The sequence below is a fragment of the Palaemon carinicauda genome, chromosome 24 (assembly GCF_036898095.1).
Source record: "Palaemon carinicauda isolate YSFRI2023 chromosome 24, ASM3689809v2, whole genome shotgun sequence".
NCBI classification, from domain to species: Eukaryota; Metazoa; Arthropoda; class Malacostraca; order Decapoda; family Palaemonidae; genus Palaemon; species Palaemon carinicauda.
The window spans coordinates 77,368,433-77,391,194 of record NC_090748.1 but is presented as its reverse complement, the minus strand read 5'-3'; the positions used below and the strand labels follow the sequence as shown (position 1 = coordinate 77,391,194).

The 22,762-nt window shown below is 41.8% G+C and overlaps 1 protein-coding gene across 1 annotated transcript in view; it reads right to left on the bottom strand.

Moving 5' to 3' along the window:
* LOC137618160 (RNA-binding protein 33-like) overlaps positions 1 to 22,762 on the bottom strand; it is a 329,225-nt gene that overhangs the window by 111,949 nt on the left and 194,514 nt on the right. Inside the window, exon 10 of the mRNA XM_068348206.1 lies at positions 14,038 to 15,140. Coding sequence (XP_068204307.1) covers positions 14,038 to 15,140 — 1,103 coding nt within the window. The remainder of the gene's footprint in view (positions 1 to 14,037; positions 15,141 to 22,762) is intronic.

Genomic DNA, 22,762 nt, shown 5'->3' with positions numbered 1-22,762 from the left:
TTTCATTTAATCTCTCTTGGATTTTACCCTCATTTACAATCTTTTCTTTATCAGGATTTTGGTCTTCTCAGATAGTTTGTCTTGATCAGGTTTAGAAACTTTTCTCTCTTGTGCTGATTACAACAGAAAGTTTGTTAAATTACTGTTCATTTCTTCTTTATTTGCTTCCATTTCATCAGGTACCTATATTGTATCGCTGAACTAAAGTCATTAGATTTTTCTTATTACAGGGGGTTTCTTTTCTTTCTTAAAATTTTCAAAAATCTTTCTCTTTCGTTCCTTAGATCTAAACATATTTTACTTCTCCCATTCTATGGTAGCTTGACATTAAGGTGTTTAATAATTACATCTTTAATTAAATTAACTTTTTCATTGAAAATTAAATCTATTTTCTTTCTCCATTTGAGTTTCTCCATGTCTTGTTCCTACGTTTACTTTTTTATAAAAAAAATGTTCATGATTTTAAGATTGTTTCTTTCAGAAAATTCTACAAGCATATCTCCTCTGCCATACCATGCGCCTACTCTAAATTTACCTACTGCTGATTTTCCTCTCTTCTTTTTACTTTTTTTAGCACTGAAATCACCAAAACTAATGCAAATGAGTCATTTTTTTTATCGATATCTCCAGATCTTCATAAAAGTTTCTATTTCTTCCTCTATATGGGATTTTTGTTTATACGTTCGAATGATCTTCAAATCATAATTGATTTGATGATTAATCCTGTAATTCTATCATTAGTACTAAAAATTAATGAGTGATTCCTGGCTGCTTTACACAATCTGTTTGACAACATACAAATCTAATGTTATTCAAACTGTTTTCCCTTATGTATGCCGCCTTTCATCTTAACACAGTTTCCTTGTTTTCTCTTGGCTAAAGATGCCTACACAAGTAAATATTTCAAAATAACTACTTGCTTATAAGACTTTCACATTGAAAATTCTAAATCAATATACAATTAGTTTCTTTTCTCAATAGAAAAATAATTTGTATTTTCCAAACAATACAAACCTGGAGCTATTTGTTAGGAATTATCTTTCGGCAAAGTTGGGAGACTAGCCCTAAAACTTTTAAGCGAGGTGGCAATTACTCAACTCGCTACTTAGCAGAGGGTAGTAAGGGTTACTAGCTACCCCTCTCCTTCACAAACCAGTGTATTCTTCAAGCTACTATTGATTGCAGGCAGGGCTTACTATGGGGGACATGTGATGGCGGGACAATTTTTATACAGTAAATAGCTCCAAGTTTGTGTCGTTAGGAAAAATACAAATTACTTTCAAATTGGTAATTTGTTCCAATACAACTACAAACCTTACGCTATTTACTAGGGATAGCTCACCCATTAGGAGGGGGGAAGTCTAACCACTGGCTTGGCCACTGACCCGGGGTTTTCCCATAAGGGCTTGGCTTGTAACCGAGATGAATCCTGACACCTTGCTAAAATTTCATGCAATATAAGGATAGTGGCCTGAGCAACCAGTGTGCGTGGGAGAACTAGCAATACAGTATGCCTGTCTAGGTAAGATTATTCTGAATTGAATAGGAAATGTTGACATCCAACATGATGATTCCCAATACCCCCCCAATAACGGGGAGTATCGGGGACATAGACAAGTATGAATTCTATTCTAGGTTACACAAGGGAAATGGTTATTACCTGCAGATAGGTGAGGCCAGTGTGCAGAGGACCAACGGAACTGTTCCCCACGAGAGGGTGAAGATGAAAAAAGGAAAGAGCCAGTCATTCTTACACATTCATTCCAGACTAATCTCAGGAAACCTATGCCCTCAGCCATATGCTACTTGTCCATCAAGGAGCATGTGGCATTCTAAACCACTTTTTGTGCAACCACCAAAGGACCAATGGAGAAAGTATCCATGCTCCTATGGGTCACGTCTTGCAGGTGAAGATCATCTGATGCCTCCAAACCAAAGGTTGCAGTACCAGAGTAACAGAATAGTTACGTTAAAATGCCAGAAACGTAATTATGCCCATATAAAAAAAAAAAAAAGAGAGAGAGAGAGAGAGAGAGAGAGAGAGAGAGAGAGAGAGAGAGAGAGAGAGAGAGAGTTTTCTATCAAATTATTTCCGTTAAATCTTTTTTTCAAATTCAATAAGTTTTTTAGTATATTCTCAAATGGTCACTTAAGATTCACAACTATTTGCACCTATTTTCTGTAGTTTTAAGTTAAAAAAGTTGTATACCAGTAGCATGACCTCTCATCTCAAGTGTTTTGGGTAAATTAACTAATGGGCCAATTTCTATTACAGTCTACATTTGTCACGCATCAGATATTTCAATGTACCAGTGAACATGCCTTGTCTCACGGTGGCTGCGCTTTCACTGCTGGGACCAGGAGAAGCTTTTCCTCCTGAAGGTATGCAAGGAACTACGTTATTACTAGAATAGTGGCATCGAGGGGAGAGATACCCATTCCATGACACCAACCACAGAAGACAGTCCACTTGGCCTGCTAGACTGATGCTGAGGATCTTCGTAGGTAACCGGAGATCCTTTACACAACCTGTTGCGAAAAGTCTCTCTGTGAGAAGAGATGCTGGATAGTCTCCAGGCGAGAAGACAAATACAAGCTACTGCCTTGAGATAGATGTTCACACATAGTTTTTTGAGTAGGTCATGTTGTGGAGGGAGTTCTCTCGGGATCTCCATCAGGAGGCACAGAAGGTCCGGAAACCGCTCTACTGACACAGCAGAGCTATGAGCTTCATGAATAGGTTGTTGGATGCTCTGGTCTAGTTGAGAACCCTTTGCATCAGACAGCTTGGGGGAAAGGCATACACGTCGATGGTGTCCCACCGTTTTTGGAATGCATCCTGCCAGTGAGCCTGAGGGTCCAGGACTGGGTAATAATAGAGTAGGAGCCTGAAGTTCAGGGATGTCGCAAACAGATCCACAGTCGGGAAACCCCACAAAGTCAGGACTTTGTTGGTTATCAGATGATTCAAAGACCATTCGGAGCCCACTATCTGAGTCGCTCTGTTCAGATTGTACGCGAGCACATTCCTCTTGCCTTAAATGGAATAAAATGAAGCAAACTGATGGAGACAACGAATTGTCTTCTGTCCATCTTAACATCTCTACTATTAGAAGACATAGGAGCTGTGAAAAGTACCACCTTAGTTTGTTTATGTAAGCCATTACTGTGGTGTTTTCACTCATCAACGCCACAGAGTGACCTACCCAGAACTGGTGGAACTTTTGGAGGGCTAGGAAGGCTGTCCTTATCTTTCAAGAGATTCATGTGCTGGTAGCTTTCGGACTCGGACCATAACCCTGAGGCCGTGTAGTGCAGCAATTGACCCCCAACCCTTAATTTGATGCATCTGTATCCATTCCAGAGTAGGGATGAGAAGGTCTGTCCCTTTGCGGAGGTTTTTGTCTGTCCCCACCATGGAAGATCTGTCAGTTGTTCTAGACACATGGGAAGTAATGTATCCTATCCGGGGAGCCGATATGCTGACTCCACCTCAGCTTGTACGAGGATGATGGTGGTCAGCTGGGGGAGGAGTGGGCTTCGTCACCTTCCTCTTCTTCTTTGTGGTCAGGACTGGAGTCAACTGCAGGCGAGAGAAGTCTTGTGGATATTAGCACACCCTCTCCCAGCTCCACGGAATCTCCTGATGGCGAGACAAACATCGGGGGGTAAGAGGCCCTGAAAAAATCAGGTTTCCTCCTAGGATTGGTTGGAAAAGAAGAGGAGGACAAGGATACAGACTTCCAAGGGAATCCTGGGCGTTGAAGCCACTGCTGCGAGGACAAACTTCTACCCCTGCTGGATCGTATCCACAACAGCCTGCCTGACGCCCTAGACCAAGGTGTCAAACCCAGATGTTGGTTTTCCCACATTCGACAGGTTGGGAATGTCCCTGGAGAGGCCTCCGGGTGGGATCACTTCCTTGAGGAGCGCTTTCTCAGTACCTGGAACTGAGGAGGAGAAGGCCGCTTACCTTGGTCAATCCAAACCGGCATCTGAAGATCTTGTGTGATCTTCTGGGGGTGGTCTGGAGTGATGGAGACACCAGCAAACCTATTTGGAGGTTCCATGAACCCTTCAGGAAAGGGAATAGGACCTCCCCCTCTTGGTGGCGAAGCTTGGCAAAGTGTAGGCTGGTCTAGAACTGCTGCTACCTGTCTGGAAGGTTTATCCTCAACTGTCGTGGTGCGGGAACCTGGTCGCTCGTGGGAGCTAGTGAAGGAGTAAAGTCCATGCGCAGAAACATTAAGATTGCACATGGCCGTGAGAATGGTAGCCACATCTCTGACACCTCCTGGAAGGAGTCCGACAAGTTGGCGAGTGACTCACGTGCTGGCGATCAGCGAGCGACGCATTGGTGAGCTGCGAGATGGAGAGTAAATACTGGCGAGCTGCGAGATCGAGAGTAAATACTGGCAAGCAACGGGGTGGTAAGAGTTGTCTTGCAGGAGACCATCTAGGTGAAGGGCAAGATGGTGAATGATGAGATGGGGAGCGGCGATCACGAGGTGACGAGTAATAGTGAACTGGGGAGCAGTGGGCAGCCATAGTGTGTCCAGGAGCTGGTGAATGGTGAACAGGCGAGTGACGATCAAAAAAGGAGCGGTGTTCACAAGCAGGAGAATGGCGAGAAGATTGTCTGTCGCTGGAGATCAGTTTCCTGACGGAAGACGAAGGCGAACACATGGACAAGGGCAAAGGACTATAGTCCCTAGAGGACGAAGAGATCATAGAATGGCGAGCGTTCTCATCGTCAGCAGCAGAAGGTCAGTGTTGGGGTGGCGAGCGGGTGCGGTGGTCTCGTCGCAACGCAGGCAAGAAATGGACCTCGCAGACAGCAAGAGCATCAATTCCAGCACCCACTGGTGAAAGGACTTCCACTTTGGATGCCAGAGAAGGACCTCTCTGGGCCTCGAGCTGCATTAACTCCACCAAGACGTCCTTGGAAGGTAGACCTGCAACACCAGCAACGGCCAAACCTGCAAAACATCGGAGAGAAGGATTCTCGTGAGGGCAGGGGCGAAGTTGCTTCTCTAGGCGAAGCAGCTACGTCCCCGGATCCCTGAGGTTGCCCTGGAGTTAGCTGGTCTACACTACTATTTGACTGACCCTCGGAAGAGACGGAGCAAGCAGGACCTTGAGGAAGAGATGGGGGGGGGGTGTCCCCCCAAGGAAGATGTCTCAAGGAAGACCCCGAAGGTCAAAAATTGCTCTTGGATTTTTTCTTATGCTGACGCCAAAATCTCTCCCACTGGGAGGCCGAGCACTCCCTACATTCCTCGCAAGTGTTACACTGGTCACAACGCCGTCCCCTGCAGGTTGGACACAATGAATGGAGGTTGGTCTCGACAGAGGACATGAAGGTCTTGCACAAGTATCCTTCAGGTCCTGGACAAGTCTACATGAGGACAGCAAAAGGCACACACACCTGAAAGAGAAAAAGAATCTGAAAGTAATTGGCCAAAAGTCTTTTGAGAGAGCAGAGAGCGGACACACCTATTCTCCTCAAAGCTAAAAGAAAAAATGGATCGAATACACTAATGTGTGAGTGAGAGGGGTAGCTGGCAACCGCATTACCTCTCAATAACCCCTGCTAACTAGCAGGTTGGTAGCTGTCACTTTGCTTAAAAGCCTTAATGACTAGTATTCCAGTTTCGCTGAAAGACAATCCCTAATGAATAGCTTAAGGTTTGTAGCAGAGTCGGAACAAGTATGTTTTAAGATATCTACAAACATTAACTAAACACCAAGCTGATACAGAGTTATGGAAAAAATCCTTTTAAATTCTAGTTCTTGAACCAAAAACACAAACCATAAAAAAATGAAAAATCAATTTTCTTTTATGAATTTAGAAATAAATTATATGATGTTTATAATAGAAAGTCTATAATCTTTGTTACGTAACTTTCATTAAAGTGTTGGCCATAATAATGGGAGATAAAAACTTTGAATTATTAAAACTTCCATAAAAGTAATTACCGTTTTAAATTGAATATCAGAAAAGTATTCAACTTTGAATAAAAATATTCCCTAAAACACTAAACCTCCAAAATTTTATCATAATTCCTGTCCTTCACCTACCCATTAAAGTCTCTCTCTGTTTAACTTTGATAGTTCTGCAGGTAAAAATGACATATTTGGAAGTAATTTGCATTTTTCCTAACGATACAAACCTGTAGCCATTTATAGGCGTATTACTTTCGACGAAGCTGAAAGGATGAGCCATTAGAATATACAGAGGGTTGACCACCCATACCACTAGTTAGCTGGGGGTGGGAGGGGTAGTAGCTACCCTTCTCACTCACAAACCTGTAACTGTGCTTCACTTTGCTTGGAGGTAGGAATTCAAGGGGGACTGGGTTGGTGGGTAAATCTGTATAAATAGCTGCAGGTTTGTATCGTTAAGAAAAATACAAATTACATCCAAAATTTGTCATTTGTTCCGTAACTGGATACAAACCAACGTTATTTGTAGGGGTTGAGTCACCCCTTAGGAGGATGGATGTCCATGCCAATATGGCTTTTTGGCTTTCCCCGGGGATTTTCCTTTATGTTTGTTAGAACATAAAAGTGGAAACACTAACACCTCGCTAAACCTTGCTATGCATGGTTTGCCGCCTACACAAGCTTTATGTTGAGATACTAACAAAGTGCGTGTCAAGGTAAGAATTCTTCCGAAACGTAGGAATCGTCTGAGGTCAACAAGACATTACCAATACCACCTCTCTATGGTATGGGGGACACAACAGTATTGACACAATACTCGGTTAAACAAGGGAACAATGGTTTATTGCAATGGTTGAGGTCAGCTGTGCAGAGGACCCTAAATTCTGATATCCCCAAGAGAGGTGACGATGACGAAAAGAACCAGTCATTCCTATTCATTCCCTAGACTAAAACAGGGTAGCCAATGCTCTCAACCTCCTGCTACTTGTCCATTAAGGAGCTTGAGGTACTAAACCAGTTGTTGTGCAGCTACCACAGGACCAATAGAGATCGTATCGAGTCTCCTATGGGTTACGTCTTGCAAGTAGCGGGCTGTGAAGGTCGTTTGAGGCTTCCACACGCCTCTTGTAGACCCTGCGCCACAGAGTAGTTACGTTTGAAGGCCAAGGACAAAGCAATGCCCCAGATGTAACGTGCTTTAAGTCGACGTGTTGGAGGAGGATCTGGATTTAGTGCAAGGTCAATGATCGTACGAATCCAAGAAGATATGGTGTTCTCTATAATCCTCCTTTTGATCCTCCCAGTGCTGACGAACAGTGATGGCACTCAAGGGCAAGCTGCTGCCATTTTTTTAAGGTAGCACCTCAAATGCCTTACTGGACATAGTAACAGATGATTTGAGTTGTCGGTTGCAGAACAGAGACTTGCTATCCGGAGGGAATCAATTCTATGATCCGCTACCACTGGAGCTTGAGTCTTTGCTACAAACTCAGGGACAAAGCTGAAATTAAGCTCTCCTCATCCCCTTGGATGGGCGACGTCATACGAGAGACCATGCTGTTTGCTGACTCTTCAGGACAAAACCAAAGTGAGTAGGAACACCATCTTTAACGTGAGGTGGTAGTCTGTTGCCTAGGATAATAATTCATGGGGAGGACCCTTCAGGGACTGACGAACTTGACCATGTTCCGAGGGGGAGATCTCACTTTCGATTGAGGATAGCTAAGTTCATAACTTCGTACGAGGAGGGAAAGTTCCAGCAAAGAGGAAATGTCTACCACTTTCAGTTTAAGGGCGAGACTCAAGGCTTGAGCAATAGCCTTTTACTATTGAAAACCGTGAGGAGCATTTCCTCCCGCATATACACAAGGAACTCCGCTATTGCTGGAATAGTGGCATCGAGTGGAGAGATACCCCTTCCACGACACCAACCACAGAAGATGTTCCACTTCGCCTGGTAGACAGAAGCTGACAATCTCTGCAGATGTCTAGACATCTTTTTCGCAACTTGTTGCAAAAAGCCTCTCTGAGAGAGGAGATGCTGGATAATCTTCAGGCGTGAAGCCGTAGCTTCGCTACGGCTCTGAGGTAGATGTTGATGTGATGTATGGTTGTCTGAGTAGATCGAGTCGTGGAAGAAGTTCTCTTGGAAGCTCCGTTAGGAGTTGCAGATGGTCTGGGAACCATTCTTCTTGATGCCATAGCAGAGCTACTAGGGTCATTGAGAGATTGACCGATGTTCTGGTCTTGATGAGTATTCTTCTCATCAGACAGAACAGGGAAAGGTGTAAACGTCGATGTTGTCCCACTGTTGTTGGAATGCACCATGCCAGAGAGCCTTGGGGTTCAAGACTGGGAAGCAGTACAACGGGAGCCTGAAATTCAGGGCCGTTGCAATCATCATCCGGGAACCCCACAATGTCAGGACTTTGTTGGCTACTAGACGATCCAAAGACCATTCGGAGCCCACTACCCGAGTCGCTCTGCTCAGGTTGACTCCGAGCACATTTCTCTTGCCAGAAATGAAGGGAGCAGATAGGGTCACCGAGTGAACTTCTGCCCATCTTAATACGTATTACTACTGCAAGATGGGATAGGGCTTGTGAAAAGTACTGCCTAGCTTGTTGAATTAAGCCACTAATGTGGTGTTGTCGCTCATCAACACACCAAGTGGCCCGCCAGGAATTGATGGAACTGTTGAAGACCCAGAAAGGCAGTCTTCATTCCTAAGAGATTTATGTACTGGCACTTTTCGAACTCTGACCAAAGGAGTGAGGTCGTGTGGTGCAGATGTTAAGCCCTCCACCCTTTTTTGATGTGTTCACAAAGAGCATCAAAACAGGGGGAGGGATGAGAAGGTAGACACCCTTTAGCAGATTCTTATCTGTCACCCACCATTCGAGGTCTGTCCGTTCCTGTGGTCCCATGGGGATCAGAATGTCTGGGGAATCAAAGGCCTGATTCCAGGTGGACTTCAGCTGCCACTGGAGGGATCGTATCCTGAGGCAGCAGTAGGGAGACAGACGAGCCAAGGATGATAGGTGCCCTAGGAAACAAAGCCACCTCTGAGCTGGGACCTCTTCTCATCTGAGAAAAGGTCTCGAGACCTTTGTTAGTCTCTACCCTGTCATCTGAAGGCTTTATGCAGGTTGGTGTCAATAATAACTCCTAGATATACCAGTTGTTGAGAGGGAAGCAGTGATGACTTCTTGAGGTTTACCATGATCCCCAAAAGCTTGTCTCAGTGCTGAATGGTTGCCACTAAGACTGCTAGAATCAGCCAGTCGCCCAGATAACGAAAGAGATGGATGCCGATTCTGTGAGCCCACGATGACACAGGGGCGAACACATGTGAAGACTCGAGGTGCTGTGGCAAGAACGAAGCACACCTTGAACTGGCATTTCTTGTTGTGCAGACTGAAACTCGGATACTTCCTTGAAAACGCATGGATTGGGATCTGGATGTATGCATCTCTAAGGTCCTAAGGTCTTACTGCTTGTCTGACCATGTCTGCCGTCTCCATGCTGAAAGGAATCTTCTTGACAAACTTGTTCAGAGTTGAGAGATCGATGACTTGCCTCCACCCCCAAGACGCTTTTTTCAAAAGAAAGAGTCAACTGAAGATGCCTGGGGAGTCGTTGAGGACCTCTTGGAGAACACCCTTCTCCAACATGGTCTGGATTTTGGGCCAGCCCTCTGCGGATCCCTTAGCATAGGAGCTCGTCGATACTGGAGTCTTGATCAGTGAAGAGAGAGATTGAATAAACGGGATGCGATACACTGAACGAATCATGGAGATTGTCCAGGGTTCAACCCTGAGCTGCATCCACCATTTCCAGCAGCTGAGCAGGCATACCCCACTGGTGAAGATGCGGGGGATAGCCTATCTTAGCATTTGCAGCCTTGGCCATATCACCTAGGATGTATCCCTCCATTTCACGGGAGGACTTGGAACCTTTCTTGCCATTGGCAGGAAAGGGCTTTTTAGACACCTTGTTGTCATAGCTGCAGTCTGGTTCGATGATGGTTTTGGCTGTTTGGTCTGCGGAAGACCTGGTGGTCTGTAGGGCCGAGATGTCAAGGCCCTATGGAGGAGTGTGTGTCTTGATGGGACTTCATCTCTCTGCAGCTCGCTTGACATCCCCCGCCTTGAACAAAGAGGAGCCTTCTAGAGAGGAGTTCTGGAGTCTCACAATCTCGCAGTGTGGGACCAGATAATGGAACTTCTCCACTTATGAATCTCTACACCGCATGATGGTGTTGGGCTACAAGTTCACAACTTGGTAGGTGAGGAACTTGATAGTCCGAGTGCCGGATAGAAGGAACTTCTCCATTGCCTTCCTGGTGCCTTCCTTGGAAAAGTCCTTGGTCTGCACCAGGTTCCCCACTGATCCTAAGAAAGATCATGCCACGAAGTAGCCTGCATGGTATACTTCGTGACTTTCTCCTATTTAAGGATCTCCGCAGCTGAGAAGGGAACTTGAAGACCAGAAAGTCTCTCCAGAGAGATTCGCTTTGCGAGTTCCTCAAAAAAAATGGTGAAGTGGAATAACTGGGAGGGGCTCGTCAAGGACCTTGTAATATCTCCACGGCAGGACACCAGGAGGTGGGAGGAGTTTCGAGGACGAGCCTGAACGAAGTGGACCAGAAGCGTCTGAGAGCTGACCAGCCACCTTCCTGAGACCAGTGCAAAGCTGCGCTAGTCTTTGGGGACTTCTAAATGCCATAGATATGATCCAGGACCGTGTACTTGCCCTCCTGAGGAGCCATCGCTGGGTCAGTTAACCCATTGAGGGATCTCATGCAGGCCAGAATTTGGCAAAGGGCATGTTCTGACTCCCTCTGTTCGACTTTTGACGAAGGACTGGCAGCTTGTTCGTTGTCTTCCACCCACGAGATGTCTCGGGGTAGGTTGTGGTCAATTTCGAAGTGACTGGCTGAAGATGGTTTAACCCCCTCTACGGGACTTGAAACCCTCAAAGATGATTTTGGCAGGGATTCTGAGTCCTTAGACTCCATCCTTGGAGGGAAGGTCTCTAGTGTGTAAGGTTTTGATGGAGCAACCTTCTGATGGCCATCCGTAGGGGAAGAAATGGAAACCTCAACGGGTTCGAGGCCACCCTGCTACCTCGAAGGGTTTCCTCTATGGGGGAAGGACGGAAAGTCAGGCAAACTCTCTTCCCTGCAAGAAAAAAATTGACTGAGGTGACGAGTGTGCAGGAAGAGGGCGAAAAAAGTGGACTCAGTCATACTCGACCACCACTTAGACAGTCTGACGGGGGTCAACTTGACCCTAGAAGAAGATAACTCGTCGGGAACGTCTCTCTTCCTCTTCAGGGGGATACGAAGAACCTGAGGTTTCTAGAAGGGAAGAGATCGTGGATTTTTGCCTTGGTTCAGACGAAAAGGAAGACTCCTCCAAGGGGAACCTGGAAGTTTCTGCACGGCGAGAAGATGGTATACCCGCCGTAACGATTTGAGTAACCACTCTGACCAAGGCTACGAACCACGGCTGCTAACCAATGGAAGCACTGCCGGAGAGTTCCCCTGAAGGGAACGATGAAGAGGGAGCCTACAAGGGAGTCTTTGCTGTTGACCGCGGTGCTGTAATCTCCTTCCGAGGAACAAGAACTTTAGGAATTTTAAATTCCTGAAGATTACCTTTTCCCACTTTCCCCCCGGCAAACATGATGTTCTGCATTTGTGGGTATGGGAATGTGGCGACGGCCAACAATGAGAATACAGTACTTGCCCTTCTCTGGAGAGAGCCGAAGCTCAAGGAGATGATGATCTGGAAGGCTTCTTATCTCGTGACCTATGTTGTGCCGTAGGAGGTGCCGAACACGGGCCGATTCTTGAGGCTGTTGCGCTGTGGTAGAGCGTGCATGCGCACCTGTGTGACGAAGCAATGGTCGTTCATTTGATGATCGCACGGGACAATGATCAAATGGCGAATGGCGAGAAGTGTGTGGTTGGCGATATTTGCTTTCCTCTAAGGAAGAGCGCAGAGTCATTGGTGGCCAACGGGAAGGTCGGTTTGCAACTGAAGGTTCCTGACAAGCTGGTGAGTTCTGACGAGTCGGCGATAGGCGAGCTGGCGAACAGCATATCGGAGTTCTGCGAGATGGAAATCGATGTCGAAGATCGGCAAACTGGAGATTGGTAAGCAGGGGATAGGCTATCAGGAGATGGGAGAACTGAAGATTGGCAATTTCCCATCAAAGACCTGGAGAAGGGATGTGGTCCTTGGATGGACACACATCTGCAGGAGAGGATTGCGAACTAATCCACGACGGCAAACAGCAAGAGTGTCACAAAATGACGTTCTCTGATGAGTAGGAGACGAGGCGAGGTGGTCTGTTGAACGCAGAGAATCCTCCAAAGAAGAACGTTGCGAAGAGGAGGGAGAAAGATCAAAGAGACGTCTCTTTACAGAAGACGAAGGAACACCTCTGTGACGAAGTGGAGGGCGAGCTTAGCGATGGCGATAACCATGATGACGAACTTCTGGAGGGGCAGGTTGCTCAGCAAGCTGACCACCAACAGGCCTCCGAAGAAGTGTCTTTATGAGTGGTCTCTCGCAAACAAGAGGTGATCTCTCGCAGGAGACATGCCTAGGATTTGACTCCGCTCCCGAAGGATGGTCGGCGAGGGAGGGAGCGCAGTCTTAGGCAGCAGCGGAAGGCGCAGAGGAGGAGGCAGGAACAGAGTCAGCGTGTCACCAGGCAAATCCTCAGATACCACAATGTCCACAAAGGGCCAAAGGATCAACCTCAGAGGCAGAAGAGCGCTGCCACTCCGTACCTCGTTGAAGGAGACGCAGCAACACCTCCTTGGAAGTTGGACCAGGCAAACCCAGGGATGGCTATACCTTGAGAAAAGGAGAAAGAGAGAAGGACTCACTTGATGGGGAGAGGCGGGCCTGCTTCGCTAGGGGAAGCAACACCGTCTCTTGAGGACCGAGGTTGTCCGAGAGTTAAATAGCCTACGCTACTACTCAACGGTTCCCCCGGAGAAAACCAATTGAAAAGAAGCTTTGGAGTAAGGTCAGAGGATGGAAGAAGAAGCTTTAGGTTTCTTCTGCTTCGAAGTAACCTTCAAAGATGAAGAATCCCTTTTAGACTTCTTCTTTTGGCGTCGCCCAAACCTTCCCCACTGGTAAGCAGACCACTCCCAACATTCGTTACATTTATTATCCACATCACACCACTGGCTCCTACAAGCCGAACACAAACAAGAGAGGATCAGTATCCCTGGCTGACATAAATGTTCCGCAGTAGTGGCCCTCGGATCCAGGGCAGGTACGCATGGCCGGCAAGAAGAGCACACACACTAAAAATAAAAAGCAAAACAGATTAATAATGGCAGTCCAAAAAGGTGAGGAGGAAGAGCGGTAACAAACGTTCTCCATCCGAGCCAAAAGCAAAGTGAAGCATAATCACAAGTTTATAATTGAGAGGGGTAGCTATTACCCATCCCCACTCCACCCCCTAACTAGTGGTATGGCTGGTCAACCCTCGCTAAATTCTAATGGGTCATCTTTTCAGCTTCGCCGAAAGTAATACCCCTATAAATAGCATTGGTTTGTATTCCAATTATGGAAAATATAAAATTATAGATTTTTTTTGTTTATTTCACATGGAAGGTTTTTTTTTAGTCAATGGCATAAACTATTGGAACCCCATAAAAAGGTACTGGTAAATGGAAAGAGGAACTTACCTTGACAATGAAGAATAATAGAGCAATGAAGAAACATGCAACATTTTATAAAAAATAAAAAATTGTTGGTCAGAGACAGCTTTAATACAGATACTTACAAGATTTGTAATATTTAGATGGGTAAATATATAAAAAAAAATTAACAAATTATTTATGCCACAACACTAATTTTCTTACATAATCTGCTTATTACATGTACACCAGCAACACTAAGCCCAATAAGAAAACTCCATATGAATGTCTTATAAAAGGAGTACATACTGTATATATACTTTAATAATCTGGAAAATAAATTTGCATGTTTCTTCTGTGCAATCTACACAAACAACCAATTCACACAAAACAACAAATAAAAATATAGTAGCATTTACCTGTGTGAGATGTGGATTTTGATCCACATGATCCCCTGCATGCTGCTTCATCCCAACCCCTCTGTCACTAGGATGTACAGAATTATCTTGTGGGTAACGATAATCTTCTTCACGATATTGATCATATGGATAATCACGATAATAATTTTCACGGTAACGATCATCATATTCTCTGTCATAGGAGTCATATCTATAGCTGTCCTGATATCTTTGATCTTGGTATGAGTCTCTAGGCTCCCTGCGGTAATAATCATCTCTTTCATTATAACTTTCACGATAGCTATCATACGACTGAGAATAGTCACTCCAACCAGAACGACTAGATTCACTATAACTACCAGAATATTCTTGCGAAGGCAAGGGAGCTCGAGAAGAAGAATAATAATCACTGTGGGAGGAATATGAATCCCGAGGATCAATCAACGGTCTATGAGGTAATTCAGGTGGAGGGCCTAAAATAGCTTGAGGGGATGGTCTCGGTGCATTCAACATAGTATGCGTTGGCCTTTGCACTGCCTGAATGGGAGGCATTCGATGCATGTCAGGAGGAGGAAGATGTTCAGGAGGTGGAGGTTGAAGAGATCCTTGAAGAGGAGGTCCATGTTGATGAGGTGGGCCAAGAGATGGAGGACCTTGTGGTGATGGTGGGACATGAGATAGGGGACCGTGAAGAGGTGGTTGTGCTGCCATTGCAGGAGGAGGATGAGGAGGAGGCATAGAATGTTGTGAAGGTGGTCCCTGGTGGTGTGGCGGCGGGATACTTTGTATAGGAGGACCGTGGGGATGTGGTGGACGATCTTGAGATGAATAGTATAATCTCTGAGGAGGTTGAGGATGTCCATAATCAGGGGCCATATTCTGCTGTTGGGAACGAGGCGGATTATCATACCGAGATGGTACCTGTCCTCTGTTTTGGTGCTGATCCATAACTCCGCGAAAGGGCTGCGACTGATTAATTTGAGGACGGGGCCCAACTTGATTTTGTTGGTGAACCATTTTTCTAAAACCTTGCTTTTGATGCTGGATAGGAGGATTTTGTGGCTTCTGTTTAACTGGAACATTGTTTTGCTGATTTGGTGGTACTCTGTTGACAGTAGGATTATCTGGAGAAAATAGGAAAAATACCCATAAAAATTTTGTTAATCATCAAATTTTCAAACATGTTAGTATAAAAAAAATTATATTTGTAAGCCTTTAAACCTGGTACCTGACAACAACCATAATGGTACATAGCAGAATTAACACTGAAAAGGTATCTTCTACAAATGCCTAAATTTCTACATTAAAGATAATCTCTATTATCATAGCTTTGGTGATATAACAGGGTAAAAAGTGTTTGAGATATGGAGCAGAATGAATAGAAATGCAAGTTTATGGAAAAGAGCAAGTTGTATGTGAATAATAAGATAAAGTGTTGACAGACGATGAAGATATATTACTAAGGCATTATGAGCTTGTCCAATCTTATGAAAGGCTATGATGACATGGGTCAAAAGTTCTTACAATTTGAAAGTTCTAAGAGGGTAAGAAAAAGCTATTTACACCGTGGAAGGGGAGTTTAGGTGAGGACTGAAAGAGCTCGATAACCAGAATTTATTCGTGTAAATGTAGTAGTTCAGATAATAATGATATCTTTACATGGGAAGTTTAGATATGCTTTAGGAACATCAAAGCAGTGGATGAATTCTTCGTTTTATTTTAACCAATAGAAATGCATTCAAAATAAATGTTTTGGATTGCACCATTATAACAACTTCCTTTTAGGTCTTTAGTTGTACTGTTTTGATAACTGTAATCTCCTGGATATCTTTTAAAAACAGAAATAACCTGAGAGAATATTACAAGTGCAAATGCAAGTACAATTAGCAAAGAGTAAAAATTTGAGACATATGAAGCAGATGGCACCAAAGTACAGTACTGTCAACAGGATGGTATGACTATAAAAGAAGAAACCAAGTGGAAAAAATAGTTTTTCAAGAGATTTGAAAAGCTAATACCCCCAACATTGAGATAATTTTGATAAGTGATACAAAAATAAGAGGAAAATATAAGAGGAATACAGTAATAGCATATAGAGGAGTAAAAGGATGTTGAAATACAGGAAGACCTAAAACATCAAAGAAAAGAGAAAAAAATTCCCACACACACTGTACAATACACAGCAGTAGAAAGAACTTATAACAAATCATTATCATCTAGACAATCACTAACTGACAACCTATTTTGATCTATAGCTACCTGTTGAGTCATTTATAATACATTCAAATGAATGAAAGAAAAAAATTTCCATACACACTGTAACCTGAGATTTAGGCCCATCAATCTCATCCTCAACATTGATCAGTTCACTCCCCATTTGCTCTAACCTTCCCACAATTTACTATTCTCTTTCTTTTTATCTTTAAAATCCCTAATATGAACTGTTAGAAACTAACTTGACATATCCTTTCATACGAGTATTTGGGAACTCGACACACCTATGTTTTAAATTACTTGTAGTCCTCTACACAAAACAAAGGGAATGTAGATCTTTCCTCTAAAAGTAGCTTACTTGCAGTTCATTTAACCCTCAAATGAATCATAAAACCAGCAGACGACATACCAGCATAGGTTTAAACTAAGAAACAAATGAAAAAGGCAAATATAATAAACTAAAAAATTTGAATTGTGAAGCATCCCCAAATTGACATTGTTTACCAAGGAGCACAACAGATGGCATGACAAACCAGAACGTACTAGGGGATAGGCCAATTGGAGTAAGGGAGAGGGGGAAATACAGTACAGTATTCTCATTTTTCAATACACAATACAGATTACATCCACAATTTTCCCACAACCATCACATACATGGCAACTAACTTAAAATTAGTTTTTCTTTTCCATTTGCTTCACTTCCATCACCTAAAGTTTTGGTTAGCTGAAGTGATTTTCCAAATTCTTATCAGCATTCTACTTTTTTTTCCTTGTAAACACTTCCGCCACCTCACCCAAAAATATTTTGCTTAACACCAAGTCAAACACATACATTACTCCAAAAGTCCCATTCCCTGCACTTATTTCTTGCATCTTCCATTACTGTGATAATACTGTACTACTTATTGCTTTGATGGGGAGACACATTTACTGTACACTTTAGGCCATTTGCCATTAGCTTTACTCTAGATTGTGTTACAAGTAACATTCCCCCTTAATGATTCTTCAGTATGTTAGCTTTATTGTGATATATATTCTTCCTCTTTAGGGGTCAAAGATATTTTCTATTGTTAATAGTTCTGGCCTAAATTCAGATTGATTATCAATTTTGATAAATGTTCTCAATCTTTCTTACATTATCTTTTTTTTTTTTCAATTTCAAAGCATGCTAAATTAGTATACTTCTTTTGTTAATTCCACATTGAAAGTAATTTCCTTTACTTTTGCATATGAATAATGTAAGGTTCTCTTCCAATCTTATTGTCCTACCTCTTTCTTTACTAGAGTTTCAATAATTCCCCAGCAAGCTCATAGATGACAGGGTCCTTTGCTTATTCTAGCTCACTGATTTCAGATGATCATGGGGCTTTTCTACTTTTCATCTCCTTGGTATCCTTTTAATCTGTTCTCCATTAGTCCTTAAACAAAAACCACATACTCAGGTACATTTCATTTGAACAGAGAAATCTTAAAATATTGAGTCAATCATTGAAGTGTCTTTTCATTTTCTCCATTTTCATCTTTTTGGGGGGACTAATGTGCTGTGTGGTCGCTAAGGACTTTCCTGTAAAAGGCTAGAACAGGGAATCCAATACAACATAAAATACCAAAAGAAAAATTGTCTCCCATCCTTAAGGGCGTATCACAACATGCAAATGACGTATTCAATATGTAAAAGGAAGAACCTTGAATTTAAGCACAATTGAATTTGACGTAGCACCTCCAATGCTGAAATCAGTTAGCTATAGATGATACGTCATCACCGAAAATTTTGTTTCTAGTTCTAGTTTATTCAGGCATTCTTTTAGATATTTTGGTTCAGTATCTTAAACGTTAGTAAGAGTAGCTTGTATTCAATTCTCACCTTTACCAAGAGCCAGTGTAGTCCTTTTATTAATCTAGCGGCTCTGTTTTGTACTATGAATTTTCTTCAGCTGATAATTTGGTAAGCCATAGAACAGTGAGTTGCAGTAATCAATTCTTGAAAATATGTGGTGATTAATGAGTATGGCCATAGATTTTTCATCTAAGTATTTACTAATAAACGCTGTTTCTAATATGATAGTTACAATTTCTTACCATATTATTTATATGTTCATTCATTGTCAGTCTATCATCCATGATTACTCCAAGATTTCTGACAAATTTCTTTAGGTCAATGATCGATTGACCTATTTCAATTCTTTGGAAGCAATAGATTCTTTTTATATCTTTTTCATTTCCAAAAATAATACATTCACTTTCATCTTCATTGAGCTTGAGCTTTTTTGTTAACATCCAAGCCTTAATGTCATTCATTATTTCATGTATCTTTCTTTTAGCTTCATCAACTAATTCTATTGGGAAATAGAATTGTGTATCATCAGCGTATATTTTAAATTTAACTCTGTGAGTTTCAAGTATATTTGCCAGTTCAATCGTGTAAATTTTAAACAGGAGAGGACCTAGTACACTGCCTTAAGGCACCCCTTTGGTTAGTTTTCTTTTCTCAGATTCAACATTTGATATTACTACTTTAACTTTGGGGTTTTCAAGATAACTCACAAACCAGTCATATGCTCGTTCTACGATGCCCACAGCTTTAAGGTCTTCCATCAGATATGTATGTTCTACAGTATCAAATGCTGCACTTAGATCAAGCATCACAAGAATGCAACACTTGCCATTTGTTATAATTTGTTATGTCATTTTTAATTGCTAACACTGTTGTTTCTGTGGAGTAATTTTCTCTGTATGCAGATTGATCATCAGGTATGGCATTAGATTTTTTCAGATGTTTCCAGGTTTGTTCGTGTACAGCAGTTTCAATAATTTTTGAAAAATATGACAGATTTGATATTGGCCTATATGAACTTAAATTGTCTGTATCACCTTTTCCTTTATACACAGGCTTGATACAAGCAACTTTTTCACAATCAGGGAAAACTGGCTGTGTTAGACTCATATTTACCATGTTTCGGTAGGTCTCTTGTAGTCTGGTGAAATTTTCTGCATCTTTTACATCGTTAATTGGAAATGGGTCATTTCCGCAGTAGGTTTTTTTTACTCTCTTTATTATTCTCATATAATCACTCTGACTTAACTCTTTGAATACCCTTAGCTTACTTACACCTGTTGCTGATGTATTCCTTCGTTCTGTTGTGCCGATGTTGTGAAAACTGGAGCAGATTTGATTTATTTTTTCTTCAAAATAATCAATAAAATCATTTGCTAGGCATTTAGGATCATTAGTTATGTCAGGCAATACTATTTCTGTCTTCAGACCTAATAGTTTCTCTAGGTTCTTATGTATTTTCCGTGGGTCATTTTCATTGCACACTTTTTTATAATAGGCCTTTTTTTTTTAGTAAGATAAGGTAAGTGTAGCGATTTCTAGCTGCTTTGTAATGTTGCCAGTTTTCATTATTTTTATTTCTTTTCCATTTATCCTCCATTTTTCTTTTTCTTTTTTTCTCTTCATGTAATTCATTATCAAACCAGTTCGATTTTTCTTTAATTATGATTATTTTTGTTATTTCCGGGCACCTATTATTAAAATTAGTTGCAAGTATAGTTTTACTTCTATCAGTAATGCAGTTTATACAGGATTGTCTCTATACGAGGGTGTGCTTCTCTTCACAGTTACAGACTGGTGTTATCCCTTTTATATCCTCTAGGCTTTGTTCAATGAACTCTTTTGGATCAAAGTTAGTCTTAATTCTGTATGTGATTTCCTTCTGTATTGCATTATTTTTTCTAACATCTATTTCAAAAGACATTAACTTATGCATTGGGGATATAGAGCAGTCAGGTTCAATCTCCATATTTAGAATGATGTTATTGTTTTTATTTACTATAACTAGATCTAGTATATGGTTAGATTGAGCTGTTGGTTCAGACACTATGTTTTCGAGGTCGTGGTTGTCAATCAATTCTCTAAATTAATTGACATATGGGTCTACTCTGTTATCAAGATGTAGGTTGAAATCACCACATATAACTATATTTCGATTGTCGTTCAATGTATCTGGTAAGTAATTAAATTCATCTAGAAACATTGTTTTGCTTTTGCTCGGTGGTCTATAGAGTATAACTATTTGTAGATTTACATTTCGAGATAAAATTTTGATATTCATATATTCAAATGAATTAACTATGAGATGATTTCTTACTGTAACTTTATATGATTTCTTAATTAAGATTCCAATGCCACCACCTCTTTTGTCTTCTCTTGGTTCATGATAAAAGTTACAAGATTTAGGTGTCATTTCATTTATTTTCGATCTGTCACTCACATTACCACTCAACCAAGTTTCAGTTAATAAGCAAATATCCACATCTTGATCACTTACAACTTCCTTAATGATATGAGTTTTATTGCCAATGGATTGTATATTTATTAGATTACATGATATTTTCTTAATCGAAGCCATGGTTAGTATTGTTTCTGGCTCTTGTTATTTCTTGTTTATAAACTTCGCAGTTTACTCTATCATAGGATTTATGTTTTGTGTCATCATAGTTCTTTCTCACACAATTTATGCATTTAACTTCAACAACACTGCAATGACCCGCTTTATGTTCTCCCGCGCACTTGGGGCACGACTGTTTATTCTTGCAATTTGCTGCACTATGTGATAACCATTTTCCCACCACAGCAAAAGTATGGTATATATTCAAAAGGTAAGACTCATTCAAATACAACAATTTTTTATAATTAAATATTTTGATACCTGCAGATCACATTATTTACCTTCCCTTCTCCTCAATTCGAGTGGTTTAGTGTGATCACCTAAAAGGAATGTGTCTCTCTCAATAGTGTGAGATCCAAAAGGTAAGGTCATATACTAAACCCATGGAAGCGGATTCAATCCTAGAAAAAAATCACAGAACATTTCAGTGCTGTGTGGTTCTTGGAGGAGAGGATACAGGAGATGGTTAGAAAAGAATTTCCTTTTTTCTAAGAAGAGATCTTACCAATGTGACCTACAAGTATCAAAATAACCTATTTACTATTTTAATCAAGTTATTGTAACAGGTAATATGCACTAACAGCACATAGACATTAAGCCAAGAAATAATGACAATTATAAATCAACAACTTATAACTGCATCCTCATGATTAAATTAACCCCTCATGAAAAAAAGCTTTTCCATGTCATCCTGCTGTTTTAGAAATCCTGAACTAGTTTATCAAGTTGTATTATGACGAAAAGTGGAAATGTGCAGATTCAGATTTGACCAGTCTTGTAACAAGGGGTCCGTAATCCAAAATGTTAAACAGAATACTTCTATATTTCTTTATTAGTGACGTTGCAAACATGTCTACGTTTGATTAACCCAACCATTTCCTAATCTCTAGACATACTGATATGGATGTAGAAACCATTCATTTCGACAAATCTGACTTTTCCGTCTTAAGTGATTTGAAGATGTTCGATTTTCCAGGAATAAACTGAGGGCAAAGGATTCTTCCTCTCAAATAACATCAATATTATCCTACACAGGGATAGTGACCTTGTACCCCCAAATACAAATTAATGCCATCGTATTGTCTAAAAACTAAGCCATAGTCTTCCCTACCACCAGTGGTTTCTGGTCCTGAAGAGCCTCAAATATTGCAGAAAATTTTGGCAATTGACATGCAGAGCCAACTCCTGCCATGTCCTTTTCCCTGTCAGATGCAAAAGATCTAGAGTTATTTCCCATCCTCCAGTGAATCATCTGCAAACAGAGAAGTCATGGATTTTCACTTCCAAGGAAACTCCTTGTGATAATCTCCTGACCTCACCCCATCAACTCAGCAGCTGAAATTGGTTCTTCATCACTGGAATCGAGATTGTGTTTATATCAACTATTAAGTTCCCATGCATATCAAAATGAAAATGGAAAATCCTCATCTTCAGACGTTCCATTGTAGCAAATTACTCTAAGGAGGTCTTGATACCAAGCAATGGTAGCTGAAGCATGAGCTCCTGTATCTCGTACAGAAACAGTTCCTGGGGAGGGTTGGGTTTTGATACAGCTCCTCCTACAAAACTATGTAGAAGAATAATAGGTCAACGTCTTGCATGACACCAAACGCTGGCAGGAGTGTGAGCAACTGTACTTCATACATACACACCTCCCTGTGTTGAGTTGGAGGGATAATATAGCAAAGGCGATCTTACAAGTACAAGGGGTGAGTTCGAAAAGTCTTTTCTTCCATTTTCACCAACAGGAGCTTATTCATTTCTTGAAACAACAAAGAAACAAAGTTTGAACAGCCAGAAACAGAAAAATGGAGAGGCAGCAGAACATGTCTGCTTTCTCTGGAGGCTAATCAAAATGTGGTTAAGCTAACCCAATGGCCCCTGGCTTCTGTCAGCGTTTGGCTACCACCTCGCTCAAAGATTCTATAGCCTGAACGTCAGCTTGCTCTAATAAATCTCCTATGGCAAGAACGAGGGTTTGTATTTTGTGTTGGAACAAACAAGTACAGTGGATTCAATCCTAGAAAAAAATAACAGAACATTTCAGTGCAAGCTGTTTGCGGCATAGCCAGTAAAGTATC